General features: G+C 48.5%; 2 protein-coding genes across 2 annotated transcripts; one reads left to right on the top strand and one right to left on the bottom strand.

Annotated features, from left to right (window-relative positions):
- Nucleotides 1-9216: 9216 nt before the first annotated feature.
- On the top strand, nt 9217-9916 carry N7489_004665 (uncharacterized protein; the record flags this gene model as incomplete). Its single annotated transcript, XM_056710417.1, has 3 exons — nt 9217-9319; nt 9387-9567; nt 9655-9916. 3 exons carry the CDS (start codon nt 9217-9219, stop codon nt 9914-9916), a joined length of 546 nt encoding a protein of 181 aa, XP_056568838.1.
- Nucleotides 9917-10143: 227 nt separating this feature from the next.
- Nucleotides 10144-11022, bottom strand: N7489_004666 (aminoglycoside phosphotransferase family protein; the record flags this gene model as incomplete). The annotated part of the gene is made up of 1 exon (XM_056710418.1): nt 10144-11022. One exon carries the CDS (start codon nt 11020-11022, stop codon nt 10144-10146), a length of 879 nt encoding a protein of 292 aa, XP_056568839.1.
- Nucleotides 11023-12416: the final 1394 nt, after the last annotated feature.

The raw sequence follows: 12416 nt of genomic DNA on the forward strand, positions 1-12416 counted from the left end.
ATCGATCAATATCCCCAGAAGTAGCACAAGGGTTTGCTTGCCCTCTCATCCACACGATAGATGAATCAATTTGTATTGATTCTATCTCGCAAGCCATCTCTAGTGCCATTCTGATCACTCGGTGGATCTGCATACAGCCCCTACTTCGATTGAGCTGGTCGAAAGCAAACACCAGACTGCCCTCCGTTGGTTCAACTATGAATAGGCAATACATACGCCCAGGATCAGACCTACCAGGTGTAGAAGCATTTGACGAGGAGCCGCTCGAAATACCATTTGTTGGATCAACTAAACATCGTGAGGCGATAGACTCTTGCGTAGTCGAAGTCACCGCTTTAGTCAGCGATTGCAAGTCACTCAAGCCTGCTCTACTGTAGGATGGCTATATTCTAGTACCATCGCGAGAGTGAAAGTGGTTTCGCAATAAAGAAAACCAAGTTATCGAGGGCATTCTTTGGCCCAGAATATCCGATCGGCTCCTGCATTTGGGAGTCGCCGCAACATTGCAAGTAATCCCCCGTTGGTAACTACGATTTATATCGCCAGCCGTCTCCCATGTATCAATATCCACTACTGCGCCAAAACCGCCGATCGTTGCTTTTGGGGCGTAGTACCCGGGTTCATGCGATCAAGCATGCTCTGCTGCCGAGAGACCACAGCAGGATGGCTCTGGATGGTGTTGTTACAGACTCAAACTCACCTTCATAAAGGATCTGCTTGAACAGTGATATGCCAAATGTAGTCCAGGGCGCGGTGAGTTTGGCAAATATACACTTAATGCTGGAAGGACAGTCGACGCATGGGTGTACAGAATCCGACGAGTCCATGACAGGAGCTGCTTGCGCGCGATAGGTTAGAAAACAACATCAATAGACAGACTCGCGGCCGGCTTGACTGACCTGCAGTTTCAGTGACATCCAAGGCATATGCGACTTTCTGGATATTTCTTGGGGTTTGATAGAGAAATGGGTGCTTGAGATCCAAATATACCAAACACCTGTTCCAAAGAGACATTTCTGACGCCGACTTGATAGCTCCGTATATTTCAGCTTGGTTCGTTTCCGCTCGTTCGTATACGTCGAACACCTGAGCAATGCGGAGTAGGAGATGGGACGGTATCGGATGGTATTTTTGGCTCTTTAGCTGGCTGGGCTGTGCCTCGGTATCAACGGTCTTGTCTTCTTGGTTCGTGGCTTGTATGTCCAAAATTAGCCTGTAGGTCAGGAATGAAGCGAGTTTTGCCTCACCTTCTCCTTGCACGCGGCTTTGGACTAACAACATGGCCAACGGCGTAGGTAGGGCTCCCCTGTCATTAAGCAAGACGAAACATCGGCATTTCCCGGCGCCTGTGGGATTATCGGGCTTCGAAAGACGCCAGATGCCATCTGAGAACAAAGTGGGGCCAACCATTAAACGCCAGTAGTCCAATTCACGAAGGCTATTCTTTCACGGTGTTCGAATGCCGAAAGACACACGGTGGTATAATCCATTGGAATTTGGGGTATGTGTCGCGTAGACGCATCAGCATATGGCCTGATGTACAGAGTCGACTGAGAGAGAAGGGCGAAGGTAAAGGCGATCAGAACTTTACATTGACTCAATATCGATGCCACCAATAGCCATAGAGCATGAGATCCCATCGGTATCGGGAAGCCTGGGCAGACAACACACTTCGCCTTTCGAATTCGACTCGAGTGATGAGAACACGAGGGTACCTCCTATTGTACGATCCGAGTCAGCAAGGCTTGAACCACTAGGACGAGTTGTTATGACTTACCAGTTCATAAAGATCGCAGTATGTTTGCTTGAAACGAGACGACCAATTAGCTTGGTGATCATATTATCTTACCTACAAGGTCACTTACAATTGTCTTCATCGATGTGGTCACCATTCATGCCATGTTGACATGATGTTGTATCCAGATCGTCGCAATCTCCGGCTGTCGCTTCGGAGAAGCCACGCTGGATGCACCGGGCAACTTGTGAGAGCCAAAGGCACGTGACGAATCCATCTGTGATAATAAATTGTACAGTCGTAATGGGATAAGACCTCGCGACGCGGACGGCCAGAGGTTCATACACTCCGCCGATCATGGTATGAAGGCGGTGAGATCGGGGCATAAGACGCGGAGCACAAGTAGTGCTGCCACCTTGGCCGTATCTCCCATTCAGCGATACGACTCCCCACAAGGATGTTTCACGGGCGGCGATGGGCTGCTCCTATATACAATAGCATGAAGATCAGTAATGGCGTTCATGATTTGGGGCACAAAATCTTGCACAAATAACTGGATATAGCGCAGCAGAAGGCGCGATATATCACTTACCTTACCAGGAAGAATGAACGTTCTGTGTGGCGAATTTCGCAATCGGATGTTCACACCCTGTTGTTGGCCCGCTCCTTCGAGTTATATACTATACCTAGGGTATGCTGTGTGGTTTGAAGCGACTGGACAAGGTCTGGTGTATAAGCCATGGCTTTATACAGCAGCAACGGGCTGCCGTATCCTCGGGGCCACTCTCGTGCGATGTGTTCACTGTCATGCATTAGCTTGTAGATCAGTAAGTTACTCCATGACTTACATGTTCAGGGGGCCAAAACTAGGGACGAAGAGACGGCAAAGAGCTGTGTCCTTGCGCTCGTGCGTTGTGGTCGAATGTCCTCGGTTCTATTGGAATCGCATCGACTTCAGGATCAGTAGAACTCCAGACAGGTCAGACTAAGATTCACATACCTGCGACGTGGTATTCGCGTTTTTGCCTTGGGGATACACGCGGGGCTGTCCAGTAGACTAGCTCAGTCGGCTGGGGCGGAGAGACATCAGACATCTTCGCATAGACGTTTGGACCAGTCAGCCTAAGTCATGTCTCTTCGATCGGCTGGCTGGTTGCAAAGTGGATTTGGTGAGAAAAATATCTCCCACAGGCACCTTCTGGCTTGCTGGTCCATGTTGTATTCTATAAATGTCAGTACAGTACAAATTTCAGTTTTGGGTCAAAGGTAAGAACTTATCAAGTGCCTCAGGCACAAGGCCTGCTTGACTCTGCGTGGTCAAATGTGAATAAATTGTAGAGCAAATTGCCTGGGAGTAGAAGACGTATTTATAGACTTCTCGGCTCATCCTGTTTCACAAGTGTTCTGCTTGCGTGCAGGGACACTCCTAACTGAGGCCTGTTGAAACCCGTGTCTCCTTTTCACCGCAATTATTTCCAGCGACAGCTGCTTTTGACTTTAAATGCCCAGTGAGAGAGAGTAGTAAGAGTGGTGTTGAGAAAAGGGATGCTGAGTCGGTCAAGAAACGTTGGCTGACTGTTGAATCCTTCACGGCCCTCTAATTGAGGCTTGTGGGAGAAATTTAATCCGCAATGACATGCTCATATCTCTTGTTTTTGATCAGCGCATCTATGAGCGACTCAACGTTGAATCACCGAAAAGCGCCTAAAATTTCATCCCGAGAAATCATAGAATTCTTTATACTGGCCTCGCTTTAGTGTTGTATTGGTTTTGAGCTGTGGGTCTGTCGGGTCTAGACGGCAGAATGCGAGGTCACGGTAGATTGTGCGAGTGCTCGACCCGTCAACCCGTTGAAGCTTGGCCAAACGTTATCAACACTCAATTTTCGACCTTGTGACGACGAAGAGACATTAGTCAAGATTTTTTTCCCGTTTTATTGATTTGGGCTTCTTTTTTGGGTCACTATATGTTTTACAATGTTCTGTTTGTCGAGTTTCCGAGAATTTCAACGAAAGTGAAGATGCCCGGTTGAAATGTGTTTCACTCGATGAGCGTTCATATCTGGCCCTTAACATAGTGAGGCTTTATTAGTTTCCCCACCAACCCATTGATCACTTTTCCTTTTATCAGATTTACTACTAATCACCCACTAAAATTAAAAACAAATTCCTTCAAAAGCTGCTTGCGTTTATTGACCAACCTAGCTCGGTGATCGTAAAACCCAGTGCATAGTTACCTGCGGCTGCATATTCTATAAGAGACACCAAGGTATGATGGGAACAGTACTGCCATCTTTAATTTCTCCTGCGGATAGAATGGAGTCCCTAAACAGCTCGCCAGACCAGGAAAAAGAAGAACAGCAGCCCAGTGAATTGCCGATCCTTAGTGATAAGGACAATAATGTGGAACCTTCTGATCATGTCCTTCCATTGGTAAGTGAAACCCTTCGGCTTTAAATCCTTTGGCTGACCATCGTAGACCTCGACTTCGTAACACGAAGAAGTAACAAGACATACTTTGGCGACCGAGCCTTTTCAACCCATCTTGAAGGTGCTAGCAGACCTCGAACGTGACGATCCCAAGTTTGCCTTCCCAGCAGCCCGACTCGTTGGATTCTATCGACGCCTATGGGAGTCATGCGTTCCCAAACACATCGATGTCCAAAAGATTGACCAGAGCAATGAGATCTTGAAGGAGGCTGGTACGCACCTGAGAAAAGAGGGGGACGGACTTCAGCTTCACCACGACAAGCAGCTAGCTCGACTGCGCTTTTTTGAGCATGCACTGGAATCATCTCGGGAACGACTGATTAACCTACTCGATGACTGGAACTACCCCTACAGTCCCAATTTGGCCGGGTTGACGGACGTCGCAAGAGAAGAGTAAGGAATTGCCTATTTCGGGTTGCCCTGTCCTATATTGGCAACATAGAAATACTACAAGCGGCGACGCAGTGCAAGGGAAATTACACCGCATGCAAAGCAGGTTATATATTCCCGAGGCTTTTAACAAGAAGGGCACCAAATAGTCATTATTCATTATCGTGGTCATTACTGAAATGAGTATACGAACAATCCCGCTTGATTCAGATCAATCTCACTCTTAATTACTCGATATATTATGTACAAAAAACCGTGGGTCGAGGGATAGCGTCGGGGGAAGCCTAGTCAACAGAGAATGTGTCGAGAGACTTGAATACGGTAGAGATTCCGTACGAGGCCAAAGGGACAGTCGGAAGCCAGTGCCGGTTGCACGGACAGCATGCCAGGTGATTGTGTCTAGTAGCTGTCTGCGTATCCGATAGAGATCCCCCATGGCCGTTTCAACCCGTGGCAGGAAAAACAGATCCTCTCCTATAGTCTCACCAGATATCCGGTCAAATCGCACAAACCGAAATTCTATCCAGTGCACTTCTTTAGGGAAAAAGAGCGCTGACATGTGGAGGAAAATGTCACTAGCCCGAGTAGAGTTGGTCAGAGGATCTGGACCTGTCCACTTGAACCCGGACAGACTGTCGAGATCAGGGTAGAAAAGGCATTCGATAAAGGAAGACCCTTGAGTTTGGTATTCTGCAGGGTCGTCTTTGCCAAGGAAATCCTGCCACAGATCATTGGGATCAGTAGCGAGACAGGGAGGCGGTGTCGGTATGCCAGAAGATTCATGCCAGATAGCGTGAAGGTCGAGATCCAAATCGTAGTCTGTAATGTTAGCGCAAACTCCCATCAAAGAAATGGGTACAGACCATTCTCGTTCAATCCGTTCATTTCTGGTATATGACTGGCCGTCGAACGCTGTGGGAAATATGGAGGTGTGTAAAGCAGCGATTTAACGTGGGTTGGGAGGGATGGAAAGCTGGAGACGGAGCAGTTTTTATTCCTCTCTTATTACACAGAATGAGGACAAACTAGGGGAATTTATAACCACATGCTAAGTTATCGAATGCGTTGAATGTATCAGCAGCGTGCACGTTGGCCCCCGTCACCAACCCAACGAAAGTTCACTAGCAGTATAGGCCTTATCTATCCTTAGGGACAACGCAAATAGATAGCGGAAAATCAAATGTCATTCTTCCTGCCCATGAACGCTCTATCACATGATCTTTATCATGGCTCAGGCTCATCGACAGAGTAGGCTTGAAGATCGCTCCCTTCCAAGACTGAAACAACGCCATTACAAAGAGCCTGAACCGCTCGTTTGCGGTCCCACAATACTGAAGCTTGTTCATTGCAGAGCTGTAGAAGGATATCGCTATCGCTTGCTAGCAAGTCATTTGACGCTTGAAGCTGTCGCTGCTCCTCCTCGAGTCGTATTTTCTGGGCCGATTTGACGACGTAGCATTCCCATAGGCAAAGGTACAAGTCGAGCAATTTGAGGGCTGGTGTAGCGAGGGAATCATTGAGGTTTACTACTTTTATGAACTCCGCCGTAAGGGCACCTCGTGTTCTCACTGGAACCTATTCAGTATTAGTGGGTTTTTTTTATTTCCTGCCCAGGGGGGGATGACCGACCTTGGGTTCGATAGTTGTGCCGTTTGAATCTTGCTGTGGATAGTTTTCCAACTTGGGTTCATCTTCTGGAGCGTGGGATACTCGGCACTGTCTCTTGGCCGGCCGATCAATGGGGGAAGGCGAAGTGGGATGGTCCATTTTGGTCATCAAGATAAATTGGATCAGAGATTATGCTCGAGGGGCATTTATAGCTGACAATTCACGCGAGGCTGCTGTTATTTCTACCAGTGCTTCCTCACCTAGGATCGACCGCACTTTCGAAAGGCCAGTGAACAGTTAGGTCAACTGTTGATGCTCGATCACACCAGCTGCTCAAGGCAAACAGCTCAATTATAAGCGGGATTAAATCATACATAAAACATTGACACAAACCATTGCATAACTGACTCATAATCGTAGTCTACGAGTGTACATCCGATGCATGGATGCTATATACTAATTTGAAATCATTGAAGCTTTACCATGACTGCAAATTATTCGAAGCGCGGAGGTGCAGATAATTTGATTCTGAATGTTGATGTGAACAGACGCTGGAAACAGCCATCTCGTATCACATCACCAGAGCTACCGGAAGTGGATGTCGCCAGCTCTTACAGACCATCAAACCGTATACTCGGAGACCGCTTCAACAATGTTTGAGGAGTATTGTCATCTTCCATTCTGGTTCGAATGGCCCTCTGGATGCAGTCGTCCCTTGCTAAATCCAGAGATCTCTTCAAACTGAAGTGTGTAAGTCTGGAATTGACCACAAGTGCATCAACAACCGAGAAATGTCCACCCTTGACCGCCAAAATCAATGGATCCTCGAACCATTGATTCCTGATGTTGACATCAATTCGATCATGGCGTAGTAGTACACGGAGCATCTTCAAGTTGCCAACACGGGCTGCCATGCAGAGAGCAGTGTCGTGGGTCGTGATCGTGCTTTCATTGATTTTCAGACGTGCCCCTTGCTGCACTAAAAGTCTTACCACATCGAGGTGGCCATGTGCAACCGCTCGACAAATGGGCGGATCTATTAAACCCCTTCCATTGATCTCCACGCCCTCCATACTCAGTAAACAAGCAACAGTGTTCACGTTTCCGTGATATGCAGCAACGGAAATTGGAGAGTGGCCTGCAACACAGATATTCAGATTAACCCCTGGCACTGCAAGCAGCTGTTGTAGTACCACGGTATGCAGCCTGATCGCGGCGTGGTGCAGAGATGTAGACGGAGTCTCGAATCTCCCGCGGCCTCCAATAAAATTAACGTTGATGTTTTTCTCGGCCAACAGCCTTTTGGTTATCTCGTCGCATGACGAGTAAGTAGACAGCCAAAGTGGTGTATTTCCATCTTTGTCAGTGCAGTTTACGTTGACACGCGGGTGACTTAGGAGCAAATTGACCATTTCCAGGCGTTTGCTTTGAATGGCGAGATGGAGTGGCGTATAGCCTTTCCGGTCCTGGATGTCTAAATCCTGACGCTTTTTTCTGAGAAACCGTTTGACAGCATCTACCGACCCATAGGATACTGCTTGGTGAAGAGGTAGCTCAGCATCCTGTGATGATTGAGTACCAAGAAATACCTCGAACATCGGATCGTTTGAAAAAATCATTTCCATCACGGGCCTGTTGAAGCGACGTGCCCAGTCCCATGGCGAGTCGCCCGAGTCATCCTGTAGATCAGGGTCGCTGCCACTAAAAAGTAGCAGTTGCACTAATCCTATTCTTCCTGCGAAGACTGCTAGGTGAAGCGCCGTTCGCCCGTGTCTGTGTTTAATGTCCACTCTGGCGGCGTGGTGTTCTAGCACGCTCTTGACGACGGAGGAACTCCCGTAGTGGATAGCATATGACAGGGCGCTGTCGCGCGCTTGGTTTTGGATGTTGATGTCTAGGTCTCGACGATTGAGCAGCAGTTCGCGCACAGCAGCGGAAGAGGATTTCAACGCCCGCATCAAAGGAGTTTTGCCTCGGTAAAATGCATTGATGTTGGCGTCGTGCTGGAGCAAAGCATCTGCAAGGCCAACGTTGTCGTACTTGACGGCCAGGTGCAACAGATTGCTGTTCTGAAATCTGATGTTGTATTTCCAGATGCTGGGCTGCAGTCTAAAATCAAGGTCTTTGCATGATTTGGCGAGGGCGAATAATGCACTGCCATCCAAATGCGACATGATGCACAGCAAAAGCTCGTTGGGCAGGTCTCTGATGTTTGACTGTAATGCATTAGCTCATCAGTAGACCCAGTGAGCACGAATTGACACAGACCATGATTGGACAGCAGATTGGGACTAGGAAGCAAACTAAGTGTAGATGAGGCCGAAATGAGACTTGTGAATGTTGGACATGGAAGGCTTTATACTAGCCTCAGCTAAATTCTGTGGCGAGCTAGGAGTGTAGCCCGTCAATCCATTGAGAGATGCGTAGCAAACACACGGCAGCATCAAAGCCTTTGCAACAATGTTCAGGCGAGGTTCGAGAATATTTGGAGTCTAACTCCTGGGAACGCCAAATCCGTTCCTGGTAGTGTGTCAATGGCCCAGGAGACCAAACCTATCTCTATGCACCCACATATTGGACCTTGCGGCATAAGAGGAAAATCACAATCCATCATGCACTTCGGAATTCCACGCAAGCCATAACTTAACCCGGATTTTGTCGACGTTGCTGCCTAGCGCCTTAGTCAACCTGTTCGGCAGTGCATGGTCACCGCGATCTACAGGCACCAGTGTAGCTGACTGTAGCTTACTGTAGTAGTGACTTGGAATGATATCCCTTCGCGGAGGCCACTGGTGGCCGGGTACTAGCGCATAGTGCACGCGAATGCCGTATTCGACGGATCGAGTGTTTCTAGGAAGGGGTCCCGTGCCAACGGTCACGCAGCCATGTAGGTAAGGAACTACGTCGATGGCATATAAAGCTGGCGAGGGAATGCTGCAGAGATTGCCCAATACCAATTCCCATCTGAAGCATTTTCTGCCCTTGTCCACCACAATGACCACCATGCTGCCTTGGAATACATTTCTGGTTTGTGGGGTAGAAGCTAGCCCCAATGGCGGTGCTAGCTTCTACATCGGGATGACGAAACAGGCGCCCCGTGCGAAAAATTCGATCAAATTTGAAGACACCAAGGCAGGCCGTCAAAAGCTGAACACTATCGCCAGAGAGCCAATTGACCTGCCAAATTTGCAATCGAAGCTCTGTGATGTTGCCCGAGACTTCCTCTGCGCGTGATGGCATCGACAACGACAGGCCGACCAAAGTTGGCCGGCAGTGGCATGAAGCAGCCGTCCGCAACCAGACGCGAGTGCCACATGACTCTAGAGTTGCCTCTCCATCAATTGTGTATCAGGGCTAGCGTCAGATGTCGTCAGCCTCCATGAGACGCCTGGTGGAATCAGGCAACACTGACCGCTCACCTCATGGGCACAGACAAGACCCGCCGGTGCCCCTGTCGAACAGTCGCGGGCCAGCGCAATCAATCAATCCCTTTGTCACCGCCGAAATGCTGCGGACCAACAGTGTTGCATGGCACGTTCCGCCGACTCGCCCGGCTATCCTGACATCCGTCCCTGACATCTGGGCGATTGTCCAAGACCTTGACGCCTCGCAGTCTCAGCTCAAGCGAAGAGCTCGAAAACGTCCGCTGTGTTTTGCTTGGCGGAAGATGAGGAACAAGCTCACGAGTGCGTGATGCTGCGCTGCGACCAGTGCACATCGCTCTGTCATCTATCCTGCGTGGAAGAGTGGTTGGGAAGGCGAGATACAGGACTTAGCACATCATACTGTGTGTGGTAAGTGTGGATGGCCTCAGTTCTGTAATGTGGGATGCTGGAAAATACAGCCCAAACGAACGAACCCACCAATCCAACATTACGTTGTGACCAACAGACACCGGGGTCAACATCGTGTTATCTCGCTCTAAAACTCAAGATCACTAAAGATAACCCGCATCATGGCACCCTCCAGCGGCAAGGGATCGAGAATCTTCTCAACATATGCTGGCCAGTCGTCAATCCACTGCAGGAGGGGAAAGATATGAGAGTATTCCCAGTACGAAGGATACCATCCAGCCGCTTCCCAGTCGACAAGGGCAGCTACTTCGTACTCTTCTTCATTTGTGACAGAATTAACGACCTTTCGTACAAGAACATTCTCTCTGGAGAGATCTCCGTGGGTGAAAATAGGTGGATGGTTGCGAAGTGCCAATGGGAGGTGGCGAGCAAGATAGTCGGAGAGAAAGCTATGACGATTTGATTCGCTCCACATAGTTTTTGAGCGAATTGCAATGGCTTTTCCAAATTCTTCTTCCGTCTGGAAAGGGCCGGTAATAGAAGCGTCCTTTTCACGAGAAAAAAAATACCTGTGGGGAACAGGTCCTCTGTTGACGCTGCCATAATATCCGGGCGATGGCAGCGCTCTCATCTGATCAAAGATGCATCGCAATTGTCCGACAACCAAATTTTTATTTGCCTCGGTGAGCGAAGGCCATGCCATCCCTAGAGAAATGCTGGGGATGTATTCCATGATGATATACAAAATGTCCCGATCGCGGTACATGGCGTAAAGTCGTGGTGCTGCGATGTTGAGTCGTTTTTCAACAAAAATTAGAGTATATCCCTCATTTTCGGTCACAAGCGGGCCATATTTCACAACGTATTTGTCTCTGATTACGACCATGCGCCCACCGTAGTCTGATCTCTTGGGGAGGGTTCGTGTTGCCCGTTCAATCTCATTTTGATCGGGAAGCGGCCCAGGTAATTGACCAGCATCCCGATAATAGGGAACGGAGAAAGACATAGTTGGATGGGCGACGTGTCAAAGAACGGAACAGTTGATGGCAAGTTGAGGATGCGGCCCCAAGAGTTCCTACCCTTACTAAGGTGTACCTTTTAGGCTAGTGGTAAGATCATGTGGTTTCTAGCTAGCACGTGACTTGGGGGGAAATAGAATGCCTGTACACCCTTTCCACACACTAGATAGGATTTGGCTTGACAGAAAATTTAAGCATACATCCCATATCCGCTATATTTACTACACAGTCCATATTGTATTGTATGTCGGAGCATACAGACGTTCCCCTTCAGCCTACGCTTGGTTCGAATCGCCGACTCCATGTAAAGCCAACACCTTACTTTTTTGGAGGCTTCCCACCCAATACACAAATAACATATATTGAAAATAATGAGTATAGTTATCTGATAAGACATGACTACGAAGTACAGTCCAAGTCTATCTACTTTGCACTGATCAGCTCCCAGGAATTGGTATCTCTGAAAAAAAGGGCCGAAAAACACGGAATAGGCCATTCATTCATGGTTTACCAAATTTAGCAAAAGACAAGAAAATCCAACAACGAACAGCACATGGTAGCAGAGAAAAAAACAGCAAGGAAAAGCACTGGTAGGCAGCCAACACGGACAACGAAACCCAGAAAGCAAAACATCTACTAAACGTAATATCCTAGCACGATGTTGGTTCAATAAAGATTAGCTTCCGCTTGCCCCTACGGCCTCTTATGGAACCTCTACAATATTCGAGCCAATCGATCCTTCCTTTCTCCGCTAGCTACGCTGAAGAAGTCTGTATTCGACTAATGTTGTGACGGACAGATGCTGAAGCCCAGCGAAACATGTGACCGACAATCACAATGGTGACGGGATCGGCATTACAGATGTCCAGCCTGCGTCCGACGGACGCAGTTGGCTGATTCTGTCTACCAAAGATGGTAATACAACCTATTGTGAGCCTCGTGAGATCAGTTCGCCATGTTCGGGGAAACACTATCTATATCATATTTGACCACAAAGCGGTGCTCATCAATTTCCCACCCAGGCGGTACCTCCGCGGCAACTTGTGCACATGGCAGTAGGCCAGCTGGTTATTAGCTGGGTGGCTCTCCGCAGGCGGCCGTCATTAAATATTTTGGATTACATGCATAAACATTACAGCCCTACACATAACTTTAAGTTCGCAGAGCTTCGTTGGGAAACACAAGTGAAACTGACACTAACGCAAAAAGGTAGATGTCCGTCTCGACCTCGCCTAATCGACTAATTCTCGCGCGCTTTTCCGGTTCTGCTGAATGCGTGCGGGAGTGTAAAGCACTGGAATCTGCCCCAATGACGTGTCAGTTGCATTCTGGGGGGGTGCTATGTTGTCCTGCCTGGTACGACCTACGAGGACGCCTGGTG

Source organism: Penicillium chrysogenum (assembly GCF_028827035.1).
Source record: "Penicillium chrysogenum strain IBT 35668 chromosome Unknown utg000002l_segment0_segment0, whole genome shotgun sequence".
NCBI classification, from domain to species: Eukaryota; Fungi; Ascomycota; class Eurotiomycetes; order Eurotiales; family Aspergillaceae; genus Penicillium; species Penicillium chrysogenum.